The 23,435-nt window shown below is 40.8% G+C and overlaps 1 protein-coding gene across 1 annotated transcript in view; it reads left to right on the forward strand.

The window, feature by feature from the left end:
- PAK5 (p21 (RAC1) activated kinase 5) overlaps positions 1–23,435 on the forward strand; it is a 292,585-nt gene that overhangs the window by 199,766 nt on the left and 69,384 nt on the right. Inside the window, exon 3 of the mRNA XM_084776856.1 lies at positions 7,675–7,889. Coding sequence (XP_084632982.1) covers positions 7,686–7,889 — 204 coding nt within the window. The 5' untranslated portion in view covers positions 7,675–7,685. The remainder of the gene's footprint in view (positions 1–7,674; positions 7,890–23,435) is intronic.

Below are 23,435 nucleotides of genomic sequence, written 5' to 3' on the forward strand. Positions count from 1 at the left end.
GAAGGTCAAGTTCTCATCTAAAGTAGATTTCTAGGACAGCAGCTTTTGACTTATATGAATGACTATTCTGGACCATTCAAAGTGTCTGAGCAACTCTCTTTCTACTTTGTAACCATGAAATTCAATCTTGTCTTTTTGAACATTAACCCAAAGAAAAGACCTTTAAATGATCTGAAGATATTCTAATTTAAACTTTCTAGTTGTTAGTTTTAAATTGACTTTAAAATACTCCAGGGGAAAAATACATGGTTCACAAAGCTTATGAAATATAACAATTGCAAACTATCTCCCTGACAATGTCCAGTTCTCTCTGGTTTACTATGGCATTTCTTCTTGTTTTACCAATTCATTTTCCCAGGTTCTTACAGACAGACACAAATGCTCAATGACTAGAGGGAGTTTCATGCCATCCCATGATGCAATGCCCAGGTCATTTGCATCTCAAACAATAAACTGGATATAATACAAAGGAGTAGTATGGAAGCATAGGCTTAATCAATGAGAGTAAAAGTGTAGCACATACTCCAAGAGCACAGCAAACACATGCCTCAAGAACCTCAGGTTCTTTGTGGTTTCTTTCATGAGTTTAAGCAAAGGGACAAGCTAATCCCCAGCAGCAGCCATGCGGTGGATCTTTGCCATGACTGGCAAGTTGGCCGTTATAAAACTTTTACCAAAATAACCTCATGGTGACTACTGGTAGTTTGTTTTCCCTTTTATAAAGCAGTTATTTTTATATTTAAGAAATATTTAGTAAAATCTTTAAAATATTTACTGCATTATATTATACACAGTCTGCCACCTTTTAGGTTGGAAAGAAATTATTGTTTTTTCTGATTGACTATGTCATGGGAATCCTGACATTGGACTGACTTTCTGATGTTCCTTCCTATGAAACTTTAGAAGCCTGCATCATTTATCACTTATATGTAAATAACTCCAATTTTGCTTGTGGTGCTTGGTTTTGGTTTTAGTGGTCAACGTGACACAAACTGGAGTCATCTGTCAAGAGAGGCTCCCTTAAGGCTTGCCTCCATCAGATTGACCTGTGTGCATGTCTGTGGGAGCTTGTCTTGATTATGCTGGGCGACATGAGAAGTCCCAACCCACCATGGGGAGCAGCATTCCTTGGTTTTGATCTTAGACTGTGTTTCAGAGAATGTGATTAGAATACTACTTACACAGGCATCTCTCTCTCTCTCTCTCTCTCTCTCTCTCTCTCTCTCTCTCTCTCTCTCTCTCTGCTCTTTAGTGTAGATGTGATGTAAGTAAATATTTTAAGATCTTGCCCTCTTAACCTCTCAGCTATGATGCATTGTAACTTGAAATTGTGATAAAATAAAACCTTACTCCCCTAAAAAAAACTTTGGATGATCTACCTGTGCCTAGGCAATATATTCCATAATTGCAAGCATATGGAAATCCCGTTAAACACACACATGAGATGGTAAGCACATATTTTTTCCCTGATTGGTACCTTCAAGGCCAGATTTCCCTTCACTGTGCTTGCATCCAATACCTTCTTAATTCAGCCTTGTGTGTTGCTTCTCCCAGCAGGAAGCACCTGGTAGAGAAGCACTCTATTATACTGTCTCATGGGGAAGTGACAGACACATATTTTCAAGAGGCCCTGAAGAGATAACTGGGGTCGACCTAACACACACATACACACATACACACAATAAATAATACGTCTTAAACACTTTAATATTCTGCCAGTGTGCATAAGAATTTAGCTTTATTTACAATCTGTTAACTTTGCCTACTTTTCCAAAATATTATATTCCTTTTTTGTTCATGTCAGTAAAGGGCCCACTTACTTTGTGATTCTCAGTGGTGGGGGCTGTTTCAGTTCTTGTCTTTCCCAGAGTTTTTTGTTTTCTTACTTTTTTTTTAACAACCTGTCTATAAAATTCCCTTTTTTCCAAAACACTTTCATCTTCCAGAGAGACGTGTATTTTGTTGCTGTTTTTAATCTCCAAATTGTGAAGTTGAAAGGACCCCTCTCCCCATGCCTTTGCATCCCACACTTGATTCTCATATGTATTAATTGAGTTTGCCTAAATGTTATTTAAAGTGAACCTAATTTAATACAGAGTATAATATAGTGCTTTGCCCTCTGCTTGTCAAGAGCAACACTTCAGAGGCAGGTGTGAAGCGAGAAAGACTTAGATGTGAATATAATTTGGCCACCTCTTAAGCAGACTTAGCCAAATCAGGTTATTTGACCTGATTTGTAAAGGGAAAGTAGTATGTTATAGAACTGTTAGTGCAGTCCCTCTTGACTGTTTCATATCTTTTTCCCTGTACTACATCATAGCCATGGCTACCACCCATGTGCCTTCTCATGAAGTCATCGACTGTGGATGTCTCCTACAGTTGCTGGCCCAGGTTTCTTGTGTGTGTGGTATCAGAACCCTAAGCAGTCATGGACACATCAGAAAGCGGACACATACCATGATGGGAAGTCTTGATTTTCAACTTGGTGGGATTTAGAATCACATAGAAACAAGGCTTGTCAACAATGGCTTATCAACAATGGCTTGTCAACAATGGCATTTCTAGACTGAGTTAATTAAGATAGAGATAGTTACCTTAAATTTGACAGACTCATTGCATGAGTGGGGGGCCCACACTGAATACAATAGCAACTAACTGAACACTAGCATCCTCCTCTTTCTTTGCTTTTTGACTGTAGGGCAGCTTCCTCGTGGTGCTGTTGGCATGACTTCCCTGCCAGGACATATTTTGCCCTAGAACTGTAAGCAAAATAAAGCCTTCCTTTCTTACATTGCTTTGGCCCGTGTACTTTCTCATATCAACAAGAAAAGTAACCAATACACCTACCAGACATATTTTCAAGTCTTTACAGGCTATCTTTCTGTTTCCTGGTACTCACGCACACAGGACCCTATTTCCATCTTTCGTCCAAATAAAAAGCAGTAATGGCTACTGTTGAGAAAATGTCATTGTATTCAGTCAAATGAAAAGTTCACTGATATATTGCCTTAGGATTTAGATATTTTTTCAAATTTCTTTTGCATTTCTTCTTCTGAAACTCATTGTCATTGTATTGTTATTTTGTTTTGTCCTGTCTCAATTTATTTTAATAGTTTGTTGGGTGATTCTCAAACATGATGTCAATATGTAGAACCTTGTGGCCTTAAACCTGAGACAATCCATCTGCCACTGCTTTCTGGGTGCTGAGACTTCAGGCAAAAGCAATCATGAACAGTTGTTTCCTTTTTAAACTTGATGTCACTAGTCATGTAGATCTGTGATTAATACCATTTAAAGGAGGATATAAAGGAGAACAGAATGCTATGGACTTCAGTTATTTCAGCCACAGTTTGGCTCACCACCATTTCTATGTACAGTGTTAGTTTATTTATATTTCTTTTTATATGCACTCACTTGAATAGCATAGTGGCCTCTGGAAGAGTCACAAATAAAAGGAAGTAGTAAGACATTTGTGTTCCAGTTCTAAAAATATTTGATCTAGGGTTTTCATTGCTTGTTCAGGTATGAATGAACAAAGTTTTTCCGAATGAGTTGGTCTTTCGTTTTTGAAATAATGAAAGTCAAAGTCTATTAAGATATCAACTTGACTCAGCCAATGAATGACCTAATTATATTTCTGGATGTGTTTTATGTTCAGCAAATAAAGCCAAAATTGTGGTATATAGAGCTGCTAACTTGTAATTTTTTCCAACTGCAAATTCTCCAAGCAGTCAACTACGCAGGTCATGGTATCACAATCAAGATGCTTTTGCATTAAGGCAATTGTGTGATGGGTTTTGTCACTGCCCAGATTGCACATGGTTATTTGAAACCCTGATGTATAAAAAACTGAAAAAATGATGAGTGCAAGAGAGGAGGTGATAGGTGTTTCTTATTAGCTTTTCTTTATGTAACACTTGACTTCCAAAAATAATGTTTCAAAGTATCTGTGTCCTGATTTGATAGGTCAGAAACTAAGGATGCCATTCATCTGAGTAGTTTTCTTCTTGATGGTCTGTTTCATGCAAAGAGCTACAGATGCAATAAGCATCTCTGCTGCTGGGGATTAGCTAGGGGTAGCTAGTAAGACAAAGGACCTTGTGCTATAAAAAAATAACACGGCTTTCTTTTTTCTTATGTGGACCTCAGATTCTGAGATCAGCAAGAGGGCAAACCCCTATAGTCAGCACATTGCATGCTTATACTGTAGTGGTTTTCATCCCACAGAACACAGGAATTTGTATATCCAAATCTAGAGTCAGTGTGAAAGAACTTTCAACCTGTAGGGTGCTCCTGCAATAGCCTTCTCTCCTTGTCCCACCGCTTCCTTGCATTTCCAGTTCCATGTGCCCAAGTTTTTTTTATAAGCTACATTTCTCTTTTTTACACTTCACTTTTTAATAAATTCATTCACATTACATCTCAATTGTTATCTCATACCTTGTATCCTCCCATTCTTCCCTCCTTCCCACTTTCACCTTATTCCCCTCCCCTATGACTGTGACTGAGGGGGACCTCCTCCTCCTATATATGTTCATACGGTATCAAGTCTCTTCTTGGTAGCCTGCTATCCTTCCTCTGAGTACCACCGGGCCTTCCCATCAAGGGGACGTGGTCAAATATGGGGCACCAGAGTTCATGTGAAAATCAGTCCCCACTCTCCACTCAACTATGGAGAATGTCCTGTCCATTGGCTAGATCTGGGTAGAGGTTCGATGTTTACTGCACGTATTGTCCTTGGTTGGTACAATAGTTTGAGCAGAACCCCTCGACCCAGATCTGCCCATCATAATGTTCTTCTTATATGTTTCGAGGACCCTCTAGATCCTTCTATTTCCCCATTCTCCTATATTTCTCTTACCTAGACTCTCAGTACGATGTCTTCACATCTATCCCAATATCCTGATAAGTGAAGACTTTCATGGGACATGCATTTTGGGCTAGTGACCAATTATAAGTGAGTACATACCATGTGAGTCTTTCTGCTTCTGGATGAACTCATTCATTATAATCATCTCTAGTCCCATCCATTTGTCTACAAATTTTGGGAATTCCTTGTTTTTAATAGCTGAGTAGTATTCTATGTGTAAATGTACCACAGTTTCTTTATCCATTCTTCAACTGAGGGGCATTTAGGCTGTTTCCAGGCTCCGGCTATTATGAGTAAGGCTGCTATGAACATGGTTGAGCATATGACCTTGTTGTGTGGTGGAGCATTTTCTGGGTATATTACAAGGAGTGGAATAGCTTGGTCTTGGAGAAGCCCTATTCCAAGTTTTTGAGAAAGCACCAGGTTGATTTCCAAAGTAGTTGTACTAGTTTGCACTTCCATCAGCAACGAAAGAGTGTTCTTTCTCCACATCCTCGCCAGCATGTGGTGTCACTTGAATTTTTGATCTTAGCCATTCTAATGAGTATACAATGGAATCTCAGAGTCATTTTGATTTGCTTTTCTCTGATAAGTAAAAATGTTGAGCATTTCTTTAATTGTTTCTCAGCCATTCGATATTCCTCTGTTGAGAATTCTCTGTTTAGTTCTGAGTCCCATTTCTCAATTGGGTTATTTGGTTTGGTGGTGTTTAATTTTTTGAGTTCTTTATATATTTTGGATATTAGACCTTTGTCAGATGTAGGGCTGGTGAAGATCTTTTCCCAGCCTGTAGGCTGTCACTTTGTTCTGTTGACAGTGTCCTTTGCTTTATAAAAGCTTTCCAGTTTCATGGGGTCCCATTGATTAATTGTTGATCATAAGAGCCTGAGCTGTTGGTATTCTATTTAGGAAGTTATCTCCTGTGCTAATGAGATCAAGGCTCTTCCCCACTTTTTCTTCTAACAAACTTAGTTTGTCTGGTTTTATGTTGAGGTCTTTGATCCACTTGGACTTGAATTTTGTGCATGGTGACAAATATGGGTCCAGTTGCATTTTTGTACATGTAGACATCCAGTTAGACCAGCACCATTTGTTGAAGATGCTATCCTTTTTCCATTGAATAGATTTGACTTCTTTGTCAAAAATCAATTGACCATATGTGTGTGGATTCATTTCTGGGTCTTAGATTCGATTCCATTGATCAACCAGCCTATTGCTGTACCAGTAGCATGCTGTTTTAATTATTGTTGCTCTATAGTACAGCTTGAGATCGAGTATGGAAATTCCTCTGGAAGATCTTTTATTGTATATGATTGTTTTTGCTATTCTGGGTTTTTTGCTTTTCCATATGAAGTTGAGAATTGATCTTTTAATGTATTTAAAGAATTATGTAGATTTTTTCATAGGGATTGCATTGAATCCATAAATTGCTTTTGGTAAGATGGCCATTTTTACTATGTCAATTCTCTCAATACATGAACAAGAGAGATCCCTCCATCTTCTGATGTCATGTTCAATCTCTTTCTTCAGATTTAAAGTTTTTTTCAAACAAATCCTTCACTTGCTTGGTTAGAGTTACTCCTAGATATTTTATATTGCTCATGGCTATCGTGAAGGGTGTAGTTTTCCTAATTTCTTCCTCTGCATGTTTGTCATTTGTATATAGGAAGACTACTGACTTTTTAGATATTTTGTATCCAGCCAATTTGCTGAACATGTCTATCAGCTGTAGGAGTTCTCTGGTAGAATTTTGGGAGTCACTTATGTACACTATCATATCATCTGCAAATAGGGATAATTTGACTTCCTCCTTTCCCATTTGGGTCCCCTTGATCTCCTTTTGATAAGACCCCAAATAATCTTATAACCTTTTATAAACCCTACATCAGTGTGTGGAAGGGTTCCCAAAATGACCTTGTTTATCCCATTCACGAGTGAGTGTCAAAAAGGCACTCATCTAAAACACTGTCACTCACATGTAATGCGGGACAACCCAGTGTTTAAAGCCAGGTTACATCACAGGCTTTTAGAACCATAAAGCACAGAGTCTCCATTTACTGCAGTTAACACTTGCAAGACCTACTTTGGCCTGGTGATTTTCTAAGTATTTGATGAGTATTTGTTTCTATGTATAATAATTGCTGTATATGCTAAGTAGTTATTAGCTCATTTTCATGATGATATGTATGCCATTTTATCACATATGTGCCTTGGATTTTGAGTGCATACCAAACTTTGAGGTACTTCTCCTTGGGAATTGGTCAGTTTTTCCTTCAGTAATGTTATATAATAAAGAAGTCTGAATTCTAGCCCTTCATGTGTTACATGCATACAACCATCAGCCGCTGCCTGCCAATGGCTCGCTTGGGATTGCCTGCTCTTGACTCCAGAATGAGCTTATGTCTGCTTCTGTACATCCTTTCTTCTAGAACTGTGGAGAGGGAAGTATAACCTGCCTGAGAAATCTTTATGGCAAGTGCATTGGGGTGGGAGCACACAGAGACTCCAAACACCCCTAACCCAGCCTGGCTTATTTTCCAGACCATTGATCAGAGCAGGTTCCATGAGACAAATTCAGCATCAATGGGGCAAGCAACTGTATACCACAGGCATCATTCAAGACAAGAACAAAGATTCAGAATGGAATTATTTAATCCATTCAGCTTGAGATTCTAACTTCTTCTATATTTTGAAATTAGTATTGTGAGAAATAACTAAAATGATGTGCCTATGTGATTTAAAATGCATGTATCTTCTGATGGCAAGCTCTAATGAGCTTTCTATTTTCTCTTTGTATTTCATAGGTTTTTACATCATGTTTGGAAAGAAAAAGAAAAAGATTGAAATATCTGGCCCATCCAACTTTGAACACAGGGTTCATACTGGGTTTGATCCACAGGAACAGAAATTTACTGGCCTTCCCCAGCAATGGCACAGCCTGTTAGCAGACACAGCCAACAGGCCCAAGCCCATGGTGGACCCATCATGCATCACACCCATACAGCTGGCTCCCATGAAGGTATGCAAGAATTCTGTCTTCAGGTTGATTTCAGACCATGCTCTGACTTGAAACAGTGACTTTTTAAATGCCCATATATTAGTCACAGGTAGTCTTTATTTTGCAGCACATAAACAGGAAATTTAATATATATATTATTACAACATTCAAATGTAAAATTAAGCTACAAAATAAATTTTATTTTGGATGATGTTCTCCATCTCCTCTGATAATATCAGCAGTAGCTTCTAATCAAATATTTTATTGGACATGTGTGTTGTTTCCTATTTGTTCTAAAAATATTTATACTTAATCTTGTATAAGATATAATAATAGAGTTCAATAGCAATAAATCATGTTTACATGTATATAGTACACTCACATGTATGTATACATATGTATGATTTATACACTAAATATGCGTGCTCTCAGTTTTATTTTCATGGTCTAAAAGAGATCTATTTTAAATCCTAGCAAATAATTTTAATCATTGAATAAGCTATAATATACCTAAACAAAGAGCTAGTAAATAAATATTTGATAAGGTTCATGAAGACAAGTGCAAAGAAGCAGAATACAGACTCATTAAGTTTCAGCTACTACAAAGAAAATTCAAGGGTTGCAGCCTCTCTTTATCTCAGTGGCCCACAAGCTCTCCATTATAAATGATCACCAGAATATTAGACAAGAGATCACTCCAGAATGCTCACTGTGCTAGTACACAATGAGGATACTTACTGTGATAACATGAGTAGTCTATAAACTGTGTTATTTTATATGTAAAGTGATTCTAAAGGTTTCAAACAAGGGGCATAATTGGCAAGCAATTGAAGATTCTGCTATCTCTTGAGCTGCCGAATTAGAACTGGGATCCCATGAAAGAAGTGTGTCTTCTTGTATTTGAGGTGAAGTGATGGGCTTTAGCACTGGACAGCAGGCTTCAGGATGCTTTTGCTGAGTATAAATCTACCACAGCAACCAGTACTCTTTCGTGAGTCAGGAGTCCTGCTGCTCCTGTTCAGGTCCTCCTGGTTACCTATTTTGCCTACAACTTGACAGGGCACAGCTGTTATGCGCAGACTCATTCATTTATTTATGCCAGTGCTTCTCCAGATACGTCACAGATCAGAATCACCTGACAGGCTTGATTAAACACACATTTTAGCTTAGGGTTTCTATTGCTCTGAAGAGACTCATGGCCACAGCAACTTTTATGAAGGAAAGCATTTAATTAGGGCTGACTCACAATTCTGAGGCATAGTCCATGGTCATCATGGCAGGAAGCATGGCAGAGTGCAGGCAGATGTGGTGCTGGAGAGGCAGCGGAGAGTTGCACATCTGGATCCACAGGCAGCAGGAAGAGACAGTGAGCCACTAGACCTGGCTTGAACTTCCAAATCCTCAAAGCCCGTCATCTCTTAGTGACACAACTCCTCCAACAAGGCTGCACTTCTTAATAGTTCCAGTACCTATGGCACATGGGGACCATTTTTTATCCAAACCACCACAAGCCTGCTTTGAAACACTACCTCTGTTTCTGATTCAGTAGAACGAGCTTAGGACTTCCAGATGTTTACTTCTAACCGATGTCCTGCTGCTGCTAAGGCTGCTGGTCTGAAGACAGACTTTGAAAACTTTAATAAGCGTAGATAAAAAGACTTATTTACATAGCAGATATAATCAGCATATTATATTATATCAGAATTTTATCAGAATCTTAGTTTTATGACAAAAATTTGACTTTCTTGGTCCCAGTAGCCAAACATGTAGACTGACTGAGTTCATTTGAATAATCAAAGAAGAGGAATTTTTTTCATTTTCTTTTAAAAATAATTTATTCCGATTACATGCCAGTTGTTATCCCCTCCCTTTTATCTTCCTGTTCCCCCCTCCCTCCCTCTTTCACCCTATTCTCCTTCCCTAGACCTGTGACAGAAGGGGACCTCCTCCCCCACCATATGACCACAGCCTATCAGGTCTCATCCAGATAGCATTCTTCCCCTTCCTCTGAGTGCCACCAGGCCTCTCCACCAAGGGGAAGTGGTCAAATAGGGGTCACCAGAGTTCATATCAGAGTCAGTGCCAGCTCTCCAACACAACTGTGGAGAATGAGCTTCCATTGGCTAGATCTGAATAGGGGGTTTAGGTTTCCTGCATGCTATTGTCCTAGGTTGGTACAGCAGTTTGTGCAGGCACCCCTGTGTCCAGATATGCCAGCATTGATGGTCTTCTTGAAGGGTTCGTGGACCTTCTGGGTTTTTCTATTTCCCCATTCTTCCATACCATTCTCACCTGGAGTCCCAATAGCGAGTTCCAGCATCTTTCCTGATCCCCCACTGAGTCAAGACTCAGGGAAGAATATTTTTAAACACTTGGCAAGAGTGGGAAATGTGGATCCGTGATGTGGTCTGTCTTAGTATGTGTGACACCCTGGGCTCAATCTCTAACATCTCTTTTCCTCCCACCGAACTGTGTTCCTACTTAATATTTTGTTCATAAGAACATCATAGGCAATATTACCCTGCTGTTCCTGAAGTAGCTGTATTATATACAAAGGGAAGGTTGAATGGTTGCCTCTCTTTGTTCTGAGTCTCAAACTTGGCCTTGAGGGGTTTAGTGTAACTCTTTTCCCTCTCAGCATCACCTGGGAGGTTCTGAGTCAGTGTTTTTGGAGTCTCCCAGACTGCATTTGTTTGTTTGTTTGTTTGTTTGTTTTTGGAGACAGGGTTTCTTTGTGTAGCCCTGGCTGTCCTGGACTCACTTTGTAGACTAGGCTGGCCTCGAACTCACAGAGATTCACCTGCCTCTGCCTCCTGAGTGCTAGAATTGAATTAAAGGTGTGTGCCACCACCCCATGGCTCCTGACTGCATTTATAACAAACTCTAGATGCCTTGTTGACTAGGGAAAGATCCTGATGAAAGTACTAATATTCCTGATGAGCACAGTGGCATGTGCCTGTAATCATAGCCCTTGAGAGACAGAGATAAGAGCAGTGTAAGTTCCAGCCCAGCCTTGGCTACATTGCAATACCCTGTCTCAAAATTAAACAGGAAGGCATTGTTTTCACTGGGTTAAAGCAAGGGCATCATGTTAACCCTTTGTCTTTGCTACAGCACAGAGACAATTCTAAATGATGCAACAAAATGCAGAAAGATAGAGAAAGGTCATCACAACTTCCATCTCACCTAAGCAATCAGCACATCCCAATGTTTTCCTTTTTAATTTTGAATTAGAATTATAGTAATTATTCTAAATCTTTTGGTATATTTAAATTTTACTGTGGTGTCAATCAATACAACTCTCCTTTACCTTTTTTCTTTGAGATTGAGATTAAATTTCTGATTCATACAGATGGCTTGGGTTTAGTTTAAATTGTAACTTTTTATAACTTACCCATTTTTAAAACAAATTTGTTTATTTTTAATTTATTCACTTTACATCCCAGTTTTAGCCCTTGCCCTCATCTCTCTCCTGGTCCCAGCCTCCCTTGCTCTTCCCCTCCTGCCCCACACTGGAGTCCTCAGAAAAGGGGAGCCCTTCTCCCCTACCATCTGTCCCAGCCCGTGAAGTCTCCTTTGGACTGCCTGAATCCTCTTCCTCTGTGGCCTGGCAAGGCTGCCCTGCCAGGAGAAAGTGATCAATTAGTGGGCAACAGAGTCCATGTCAGAGGCAGCCTCTACTCCCCATACTATGGGGCTCCCATGGAGACTGTGATGCCTATTGACTACACCTGAGCAGGGGTTCTAGGTCCTTTGACAGACTATACCCAGCAAGAAATCAAAGCAGATGCTGAGACTCACAGCCAAACTTTAGGGCAGAGCACAGGGAGACTTAATGAAGAGTTGAGGGACAGAAGGACCTGAAGAGGACAGGAGCTCCACAGGGAGAACAACAGGGCCAACTAATCGGGGCCAAGGGGAACCTGCAGAGACTGATGCACCAACCAAGGACCATGCCTGGAGATAACCTAACTTACCCATTTTTCTAGAGAAGAACACCATAAATACTGTGCTATAACATTATTGAAAATATCATGAACATATGTGTACCCTGTTCTCATAATGACCTCTTAGTTACATGAGATTCTTTGGGTATACAAACTATTTTTATAGTAATTAAGCCATTTCCCATTTTCATTCATTATTTACTGAGGATACAGTAAGCTTTTCCAGAAAACAACACATGTCATACTGTTATAGTTTATGCCTAAAGGATCATGAACTCTTTACTGTTATGCTTTAAAAGCTTCTTATTTTCACTATATTATACAGTAAATAGTTCTTAATTCTCTCATAAACAGAAGTCTTTTGGATCCTAAATGAATTTGGTGGGGTTCTAAAACCAAATCACTTAAGAACAACCATTTGAAGTTCGCATCAGATGTGATTATCTGTGACTTCTGAGGTTTGATCCTTACTGAGTGATTAGTTTGTTGTCTTTTGAATTGCTCTCTATCCTTATGAAAGGAGACTTTTGTCTTCTCTAGTTGGCCATTAATGGTCAAGATTACTGAGTGTAATACCTTATCCTATTGTAATTAAACACAGTGTCTCTAACATAGTAACAGCTTGGAGGCACATAAATGCTTATACCCTTTCAGACCACCTTTTAGCTAACTTAGCCTTCAAAGCAGTCTCTTTTTGAGAACTGCTTTATTATTTACTTATGTGTATTTTGGTAGAGAGTATGTGTATCATTGCACACATTTATGTAGGTGCCCTTGGAGACTAGAAGGGTGTCATTTTCTCCAGAGCTGGAGTTGCAAGAAATTGTAAAACACCCAACATAAGGGCTAGGAACAAAATTCAAGTCCTCTGAAAGAGTCAAAGTCCTCTTCACTTCTGAGCCTAGCCCCTAATCAAGGATTTCTTTAATATTAATATATATCTATCTGACGTCCAACTTTAAAGATGTCGTGTGTGTGTGTGTGTGTGTGTGAGAGAGAGAGAGAGAGAGAGAGAGAGAGAGAGAGAGAGAGAGAGAGAGAGAGAGAGAGAGAGAGTGTTCTTTGATAATCCTATACAATGTATTTTGATCACATTTGCTTCACCTCAACACTATGAAGATCTGTTATACCTCCATACCCACTCAACTTGGTCTTTTTCCTCCCTTTTTATCCATGAAATTTTATTCGTGCTGCCCAAATTCTCTTGGATTTAGGGCCTGTTCTGCAGTTTGAATGACCTATTAGGGTCATATCTTTAAAAAACATTGATTCTTCCTCTCTTAACAGGTATCAGTTGTCAAGATTGCCTCAGGTAAGGGTGGGGTTTCCCTTTTGATAGGTTTCCATCTCACTTGAGCTTGCTAAGGTCTTGTGCATGCTGTCACAATAACTTTGAGTTCATGTGTGCAACTGCCCTGTTACATCCAGAAAAGATTGTTCCCTGTAGCCATTTACTGAGCCTTTCAGGGAGATATAGGGTGCTATAGATGTCCCATTTAGGGGACAGCACATCACAGTCTATTATCTACACATTGACCAGCTGTGGGTCTCTATAGTAATTGTCATCTATTTCAAGAAGAAGCCTTTCTTCAGGGACTTTAGGGATGTACTAATTCACGTGTGTAGTGATGTTATTGGCCACCCTTCAAAGCTTCCTATCAGCCCTCTGTTTATCCTGTGGAGACTGAAGGGTAGCAGAAATACCAGGGCCAGGCTGGCATTCCTGGATCTTCTTCAGCTCTCCAATCATCAGCATTTATAACAGTTCAAAGTTGCAGTTCTGTCTCTTCTTTATCCTCTGCCTTTAGACATGACATTAAAAAGAACGTTATTAGGCAAAACAGGTAAAATCAAGGGAGGAGAATCTTTGAGTCCTAGCTGCTTCATTCTGGGAAACCACTGCTTTGTTTCCTCTCTTGTAGTTTATGTCAGAAGCTCCTCAAGGAACGACTCCACCTTCATTCCTTTACGATTCTCTTTCTACCCTATCCATGCTCCACTGTTGCACACTGAGAGCCTAAATATTTTTAGCTTTGCAAACTCTGTCCAATTTCTATGAGATTCTCTATGTTGAAACACACTTGCCTAAACCATAGGAAAACTATACGTTTTCTAACACTGGAGGGGTTATTTTTTCAAGTGTGTCCTCTAATTTCTGAGAATAGTCATCAAGAAGTCAAACTGTAGCAGATATTTGTCACACTCTTAGCTGAATGAAACTCCCAGAAACTACGACAGTGAGGAGTGGCCCAAGGAGACTTTCCTGGGTTCCATGCCTGCTTTCTGTCCTACACTATGATCCCACATTTCAGCCTAGCTAAGTAGCCTCTATTCTCTTTATTTTCATTGTGATATTCTTCCATATGCCTCCATTCAAAGGCCATAGATTAAATTTCATATAGTTTTCCTGCTAATTTAATATAGTTTTAGCTCCTTCTTGTGTGTGTGTACTGTGATGCAATGTTAGATATAGAAACATCTATTTTAGCCCATGAAACTTGATATCTTTTTTTTTTTTTTTTGGAGATTTAATTTTTATTTTTATTTTTTTTTATTTTTTTTTAATTTTTTAAATTAATTTATTCATATTACATCTCAGTTGTTAGCCCATCCCATGTATCCTCCCATTCCTCCCTTCCTCCCACTTCCCCCCTACTCCCCTCCCCTCCCCTAAGTCTGTGTCTGAGGGGGACCTCCTCCCCCTGTATATGCTAATACGGTATCAAGTCTCTCCTTCGTATTATCTTTCCTCTGAGTGCCACCAGGCATCTCCATCCAAGGGACATGTTCAAATATGGGGCACCAGAGTTTGTGTGAAAGTTAGATCTGCTTCTCCACTCAACAGTGGAGAATGTCCATCTGCTAGTCCGGGTAGGGGTTCGAGGTTTACTGCCTATTTTTTCCTTGGCTGTTGCCATAGAAACTTGATATCTTAATGTTTGCCCAGCTGAACTTTCTCTTTCCATCTCTAAGTGTCTGCCTTGGTGGATGAACATCATAGTTCATCTAACAATGAGGCCCGAGAAGACTTTAAGAATGGGAAATATTTGCAGGAAGAAGTAAGAAGTGGTACAGAGACCCTATGACAAAAACAGGTTTAGTGAGTTTAAATGGAAAATAGATTATCTACAGGGGTGGGGCAGAGAGTGCTGGGGAAAGAGGAAGGAGATGCTATCAGATAAAGGGAAGTGGCAACTGGAGAGAAGATAGTCTGGACAGCAGAGCATTTGGAAACTGCATCTAAGAGTTTGGTACCTGATGATGCTCAGTAGGAGACAGCTCCAGGCCTTGCATCTAGAGATTTTTCTTTTAAGAAATGAATTGACTCATTTAAAGGTCATATCAAATTTAAAGTTTACCTGCCATGTTGATCTAAGGTAGAATCTTGTAGGTTAGGAGTGGGAGTCATTGTTGGAAGATGTGAAAAGTCGAGATTCAGGAAGTTTTTCCAGCTATATGATTGCCAAAATGCAGCTGAGACGACACAATGCTTGTCCTAGAATAAGCTGTGTGCTTTTAATAAAGGTGATTTCAGTGAAAACAAAATGTAATTATAAAATGGAACCTGTCTGGAAGTTTAGCCATGTTTTAGAACTATTTGTGAAAATTCCACTTCAAAAGAATGGCATCAGTGTGTGTCCGGTTAATCACAGCCGGTGCTCCCACCAGGAGGACAGATGGTTCCTACTCTGTCAATTTCTCACCTATTTCTACACTTCAGAAAGGCAGTGAGGACAACAGACAGGCTCTTCCAGACTTCCCCATGCCTTTTATTTCCCCAAACTCCTCATTGTAATTGGAAAAATTATTTTCAACCAATTCACCAGCGTGAGGACTGAGAAAACACATTTCTTACCTGCTAGGATGTAGGAAGCGGGGTGAGATAGACTCCTCTCCAAGTAGGAGAAGAAGAACATCAGTAAAGCCAAGGACTTTGTGGGTCTGATCTCTGCACATCTGAAACTGCCAAGTTGTCCACTTTATAATGACACTAAGCTTCAAAGTATACACCCTGATAACATATCTCCTTTACTGAAAATCAGTGCTCCTCTTCAACCCTTCCTCTTTTCTTTCTTCCTCTTATCCCTCTTTCTCCCTCTTTATCTTTGCTTTTCTCTCATTCAGGAAACTCTAAAAATTATAGAGAAAGTGAAACCTAAGCTTAGCCCCATGTAAGTACTCACAAGAACTGGAAGTACCATCTTCCTTTGCATCAGCACTTTGTTGTATCTAACTTATGCCACCTTAAAATTTCCTCTCTATGTTTGAGCAACCAAACTCAAATGCCCTTGTTGTTCTAGTAAATAAAATCTGTCATTTTCTGAGTGACTAGACTCAGGGAAGGCATCAGTGGATGTGACTGCCCTGCTTCGATGTTGAGAAGCATAGCAGGTTGACTAGCTGTCTCCTGTGGGCCTCTCGACAGGCTCATCCTGGCGTCAGTGTGACAGTGATCATAGACAGATTACTCCACGCCTGTAGCTCAGTGGTGAAGTGAACTAGGCTTTCTTATTCCACAACTCTGGCACTTGGAAGGCAGCTCCCAAGTTCACAGTTAAAACTGAAGCACTGAAAAAGACTCCATAAAGAGGAGTTAACATCTATCTCACCACGAGAATTTAGCGCCTCCTGTCACCCTTGAGACCAAAGGAACATACAAAAATGTGGCATCCTATGCCATCTTTGGTTGTGACAAAGAAGTTTAAGCCTACTTCAGAGCAACTCCTGGTGCAATCAAACGCCTTTCTTAGCACTTTGCGGTGAAAGTCTCTGATTTCAACTCCACAGCAGAAATTAAAGAAGCAGCTACTATGTCCCAACAGAACACATGCTCAGGATTCTTGTAACCTTTCAGCCTGATGTCTTATGCAGCTCTGCTTCCAGGTCAGGGGTGGTTGTGAAAGAAAGGCTGACTTCTGATCTATTGTGATCTGAAGTTTTGTTGGACATTATTAGGAAACAGGCCTGATCAAAATGGAGGATACCATTGCCAGATGTGATAATGTTCATAGAGCACAAAATGCTAAATATCAATTATTTGTAGCACCCATACAATGACTAGCAAAGTATTGATCAGTCATGAGGGGGAAGAGACCTTGACTGAGTACAAACCCACCCACTCTCTAAGCTGAACCACACTCTGTTTTCTGACCTAGCTGCTTTTGGTTGCTCGGCAGACTTCCTTTCTTGAGCTTTCCTTCTATACATGGTTAATGATGACCTTGCTTTTGAAGATGATCAAAAAGAAAATTGCAACCCAAGCATAGAACTTTATATTGTAACATCGAACAAGTCAGCAAACTTGTGGTTGTATCTTACCACGGGGAAACATTCTAGTTTGCTTCATGTAACACAAGACAGATCGATTGTCCTGGAGAAGTTAACAGACAACTGGGTTGGCTGGGCCTGAATCAGAAGTGTTAGTAATGAAGGATAACCCTGTCTATTGGAGGCTGTGAACGTAGACCCCACAGCTGCTTCACTGATACCATTCGTGGTTGGCTGAATGACTAACCTGGAGTTTTCATTTCTCATGCCGCAGGCTCCTGATGGGCCTTGAATTTAGGCTTGACCATGGGGCTTTCACAATCTGGCATGGTGAGAACACAAGCATCTGATCGGCAGCTAAGCATTGTGCATCATCTCAACAGAATCTTTCCCCACGGAGGGTCCTAGAAACCTACAGAAGAACATTATGATGGGCAGATCTGGACCCAGGGGTCCTGCTCAAACTATGGCACCAGCCAAGGACAATACATGCAGTAAACTTCGAACCCCTACCCAGATCTAGCCAATGGACAGGACATTCTCCACAGTTGAGTAGAGAGTGGGGACTGACTTTCACACAAACTCTGGTGCCCCATATTTGACCATGTCCCCTGGAGGGGAAGACCTGGCGGCACTCAGATGAAGGATAGCAGGTTACCAAGAAGAGACTTGATACCCTATGAGTATATATATATGAGAGGTCCCCCTCAATCACAGTCATAGGGGAGGGGAGTAAGGGGAAAATGGGAGGGAGGGAGGAATGGGAGGATACAAGGGATGGGATAACAATTGAAATGTAATATGAATAAATTGATAAAATATATATTTAAAAAAAGGGACTCTTTTCCCAGAACACTCAATAACTCCATGAAGAATAAGCACATCTGGCGCACATCAGCTCACTCGCCCTATATCCGGTCAACATGAAGCAGAGCCACCCCAGCCTCACCCTCACAATTTGGCATGACTACAACTGGGTATTTGCTATGTAGTTTTGTGAGACAACAGGGCCTTGCTTCACTTAATCTGCAAATCATCCCTTCATGTGGGTGATGTCGATTCTGTCTTTTAGGTGAGGAAATCAAGAGTTAGAGAAATAAAGAATATGAACCAGCATGCTAGCTCATGGTTGTCATCCAGACACTTGGAAAGCATATGCAGGAGGGTTGCCATGGGTTCCAGGTTAGCCTGGAATACAAACTAAAACCCTGTCTCAATATATATTGGAAGTTCCATAGCTGACAAAACAAACAAACAAACAAACAAAAACAAAACAAAAAAACCAAAAACAAAACAAAACCAAAAAAAAAAAAAAACCAAACAAACAAATGAAAGAACAAAACAAATTCAAGTCCCCAAAACTTTGTGACTCTAAAACTCATTGCTATATAATCAGCACACTCCCTAAGCCCTAATGGTAAGAGTATATCCGGTCTGAAAAACGTGGAACACAGTGTTCTCAGACAAGGTATCATGATTTTTCACAAGCCAATTGAAAAGCTGTTGTAAAAGTGCTACAGGGAAAGGGTGCTTTTTAGGCCTTTAGGCCATTTAGAAGGTCTGGGTTTCACCTGTGAACTTCTTCCATCCACTCAAGAATATGACAAGGACATCTTGCTAATGACAAGGCTACATATCTATGCTTTGATGAGTGGAAGCTCCTCATAAGCTGAAATATCCTTGGGATAAACCTGCTGCCCTCAGCTCTGCCCTCCTGGCAGTAATGGCCTACTGAAAGGAATCCTTCTAAATCCAAAGGAAAGGCTATCCCTTGGCCCACTCACACTTGGAACTTGAAGGATTTAATTTACCTCTCATTAAGCATCTTATGAAAACTGGGACAGTAAGGTGGCAACTATACAGTGTTTGGGGAGGGCTGTCAAATTCTTATTCTTATAATGTTGTTGTGGATTCTTAAGTAAAGTCCCTACACACTGTTGACTCTATACTATTGATAACACTGTTATTTCAAACATTTCTAAGCAGCACATCACTGTTCAACTGATTGGGTGATTTGATGAAGAGTTTAAAGTAAAAAACAAGAAAAACCTGTTTCTGGCTAGGGGTGGTCTAAGTGTTTACTGGTAACTCATTCATCACTTATGAAGAATAAAACCTAAGGGCTGATGCACCACAGTTGTGCTTCTGAGCACTTTGAGCTCAACTCTTTCAGGCAGGAGCTCTGCATCTTCTTTTTATTAACATTCGTTTATTAAAAGGGTGGCTGTTTGTTTGTGTTTTTTTAATGATATTGTTGAACATTTTTAGAAGTGCTTTTGCTTTACTGAGGATTAGAAGGGAGTTCTAGAAGTCTCATTTTAGGAAAATACATAGAAACATCAACAAATAGGTAGGAAGACCTTCCCACTCTTTTCTTCCCATGCCAGTTCTTGGTCTACCCAGCCAGTAACCATATACAAAGTGCTTTCCAGGGCTGCTGCTTTGTGTGTACGTCCTTGAAAGTTGTCCTGCTTCCTGTGTGTGTGTGTGTGTGTGTGTGTGTGTGTGTGTGTGTGTGTGTGCGCGCCACTGTCCTCAGAAGCCAAAAGATGTAGTTGCACCCTTTGGAGAAGAAGTTATAGAATGTTACGTACTGCCTAGCATGGGCCTTCTGCAAGAGAGATGCACACTCCAGCCCCTTGCCCTGAGTTGTGTTAGCTCCCAATACCTATAGCCCATGGGTGTGTTTCCTGGGATCCTGTCCTTTCTGTGTCTGTGTTGTTCCTGGTCCCAAGAATACATTTGGAATGCCATGTGTTATTCTTTCTAAGCCTTGCATTGAGATAGACTTCTGCACTGAGACAGATGGTCTGCTGAAGGAGACTCCAGTTTCTGGTGCTAAACATCTGCTGGAGCCACCCAGTTTCCTCCCCATCCCTCTCCCTAGCTACGTTTCCAACATTGTTTCTCTGTGTCTGGATGAAGATGAGAATTGTGAATGGCATTTGTCTTATTCAAGGTGTGTCACAGAGTCTAGACTATACCACCTCTCCAGTGGACTGCCTGGGCCTTAGTCAAATGCAGATATTCTAATTTAGTGGGGTCTGCGGGAGACGTTACAGTGAGCTGTTAGCTACCCTGCTAACCTACAAGCCACTCTTCACAGCAATAGTTTAACTTATCCAGAAGAACGTGTAACCAAGAGCAGGGTTACGGGCAGTTAGACAAGCAGCATCAGTGTGTGCCCTGTGTGCTTGTCTGTGTGTGTGGAAGGGTACTCAGTGTCTTGCAGATGGGCTAGTAGCATGTCTGCCTTTTATCTCTTCTCTCAGTTGCTAGATCAAAACTATGATCAGAAATTGCCAATATTTGCGGGGGGGATCGCAGCAAAATAGCTCCTGTTCAAGAAACACTGGTATAGATGTTATTATAGAAGAGTCCATTAAAATGCTGAGTCTCCTGGCTTAATGACTGAATGGTGATGTATGACATTGAGCAACTCTTATCTCTGTGCCTCACTTTTTGTCTGTAAAATGGGTATGATGATGTCTATGTTAGAGGCTCACAGTGGTACCCTGTAAAAATGAAGGGATTAGATATCCATGGAATGCTTAGAACTACATACAGATCCCTACCTAGACATCAATTCATGTTAGCAAGTATCATTAAAATAAATCTGTCTTAGTCTTGAACTGCTCCATGCCAGTCATCACAAACTTAAAGGCAGAAAAGTCTTTAGTTACTTTCCTCATCACTGTTATGAAAAACCTGGCTATGGGCAACTTAAGCAAGAAGGAGGCTCGAAGAATGTGGTTCATGGAGCAGGAAGGCATAATCCTGGGGGAGGTCGGAGGAAGGCGTGGCATGGGCAGGGGATTGGTCTGAGGTAGCCAGGAAGCAACAGGAAATGCTGATTCTCACCCAGTTTTATCCTGTTTCCCTTTAACTCTGTTTGGGACTCCAGCCCTGAGACTTCCTCCTCCCTTGAGTCTCTCTTGACACAGTCACAGCTATACCCAGTGATGTAGCCTCACTAGTGCCTCAGGTGTTTCTTTTCCAGTCAAAATGACCATTGAAATAAACCATCTCCAAGACCATCTTCATTATCGTAGTGTCTGTAAGTTCAGAGTGTAAGGGCGCCTTATGGAGCTTCTCTGCTCAGTGTCTCACAATGCTGTAGTCAGGCTCTATTCTCATCCGGAGGCTTAATGGGCAGAACCTGTTTTCATCTCTGTTGAGGTTGTTGGTAGAATTGTTTTCTAATTTTCTTTTCAGCTTGCTTCTTAAAGCCACCATGAGAGGAAGAACTAGCCAGCTTGAAGTGTGTGTGTGTGTGTGTGTGTGTGTGTGTGTGTGTGTATGTGTGTGTGTGTTGTGTGTGTGTGTGTGTGTGTGTGTGTGTGTGTGTGATTAACAAGATCATAGAGTTAAAAAGCCTACCTCAACTAAAATACAATGCTAGAGAACTACCAGAGTGACAAAAAGCACACTGTGGAACTGGCATCTTGTCATCTATGTCACAGTAAATTTGTTCAAAGCAAAACCCAGATCTTGCCCACAAATCTAGTAAGCCACCCCAAAGTGGGAGTCATCATGGAAGGATCAGCCAAAGAGCTGCCCTCTGTGTCCCTAAAATCCTTCCCTATTCAAAATGCAATCATCACAAGCCAGCAATCCAAAGCCTCAGCCCATCATCTCTAAGTCCAAATTCCCCATTAGACTGGACTTTGATGTCAATGGAATATACGGATGCAGTCTATTGAATAGAGCTACTGAATTCAATTCTCCACTGATAGACATGAGAATATAGAGTTATCTTCTGCCAACATCCCCAAAATACAGTGGTAAAACAAGCAGAGTAGACATGAAACTCTGACTCAAAACAAGAGAGTAGAATGAATGAGGGGGTCAGGGGGACAGAAAGTAAAAATGATCCATTTGTCAACGTCCATCCAGAAGTCGCACCCTAACCCTGGAAAATACTAATATTTCCTTGATTAAAGTATAGGGTGTTGAAATGGCCTTCTGTGGCTCCAGCTCCACCCACTTAGTTTTCCTTCCTCCCTTCTCAGGAAGCTTAGCAGATAATTGTCACCAAAGCAGCTTTCTCTGCCTGCTTTACAGTGGCCATCACACTGGGAAAGCCTAGGAGGAGCTGCTTTACTTCACACTCCATCCCTTTCATGTCAAGCTAGCAGTGCTTCTGTTGGAATTGTCTCATAAGAGCCCTGGAGACTTTATGGACCCCACCGTGGCTCACCGCGTTAAGCAAAAGTTATATCCACAGATATTCCAAAGATCAGCCCTCCTGTGCTTATACCTGCTGCTCTGTCTGCCTGATGAGTCTCTGCTTCGCCGCTGTCTGTGGGACACACTCGTGAAAGGGCCTCTTGTCTGCTCTTCTTGGTCTGAGTCAACAAGGAGTATAAAGGTCGCACATTCACTCCTTCCTCTGGGTTGTGCTGTCCCGAGAGTGAATCTCAGTTTTAGCATCTTGGCTGCCAGGTGGAGCACATCAGACTGTTTAAAGCCATCAGATTCTGATTCCTTCTTAAATTTTTATTTAAAGAAAAAGAATCATTCCTTCAGTGGACGTTTCTCCTAGCAGAAAGAAGAAATCAATGGGTCCTTCTATATTTTCTTTGAAATCTGTTTAGTAATATTGCCAAGTTTATCTCATACAAGCTCTGCCTTTCCACAAAACTTCAGGACACAGTTTCACTAGACATTCCACCAGGCCCTCCTTCCAGCAATATGCTTCTGAGGCCCCATCAAGAACATCCTCAAAGTCCATTCCTGGTAATTGAGGGTTTCTCGATCTTGATGCAGAAATTTTCTCTATGTGCCACTGTCTGATTACAAACCCTCTGTCACATTGTTCAATTAAATCGTGTCCCTCTTGCAAGGGGGAAAAAATCAGAACATAGTGATTCACAGCTCTGATCACAGTAGGAATGCTCTGAGTTGGAGACCGCTGTGGAAACCATGAGTCTGAAGCCTCTTCATGTTGTGTGGATGGGCCTGGTTTGGATCTAGTGGTTCATGGGGGTGGGGCATCAACAAAGGAGAAGAGAAAGAAGGAACAGAGAGAAGGAAGAAGAGAGCAAGTAGGGGAGGGAGAGAAGAAAGGGCGGAGGGACAGATGATGGGATGGAGTGAGGGAGATGATGTTATTTTATTCTTGAGTGTAAAGCTGGAATTATTTCTTAAGCTGCAATTTTTGGTTCAGTTTCTAGCCTTACTTATTAGGCCTATTTCTAGCTTCACCTGGCAGCTTCAGACACTAATTAGTTCAATTAGCTGGTCACACCTGCAGCCTTGATGGCTACGGTTCTCCAAATCCTAGCATCTTCATCGTTTTGTCATAGACTTGGTTTTATGAACAATGAGCCTAAAACAGAAAACTATTTTT

Source organism: Acomys minous, assembly GCF_964271855.1.
Source record: "Acomys minous genome assembly, chromosome: 3".
NCBI lineage: Eukaryota > Metazoa > Chordata > Mammalia > Rodentia > Muridae > Acomys > Acomys minous.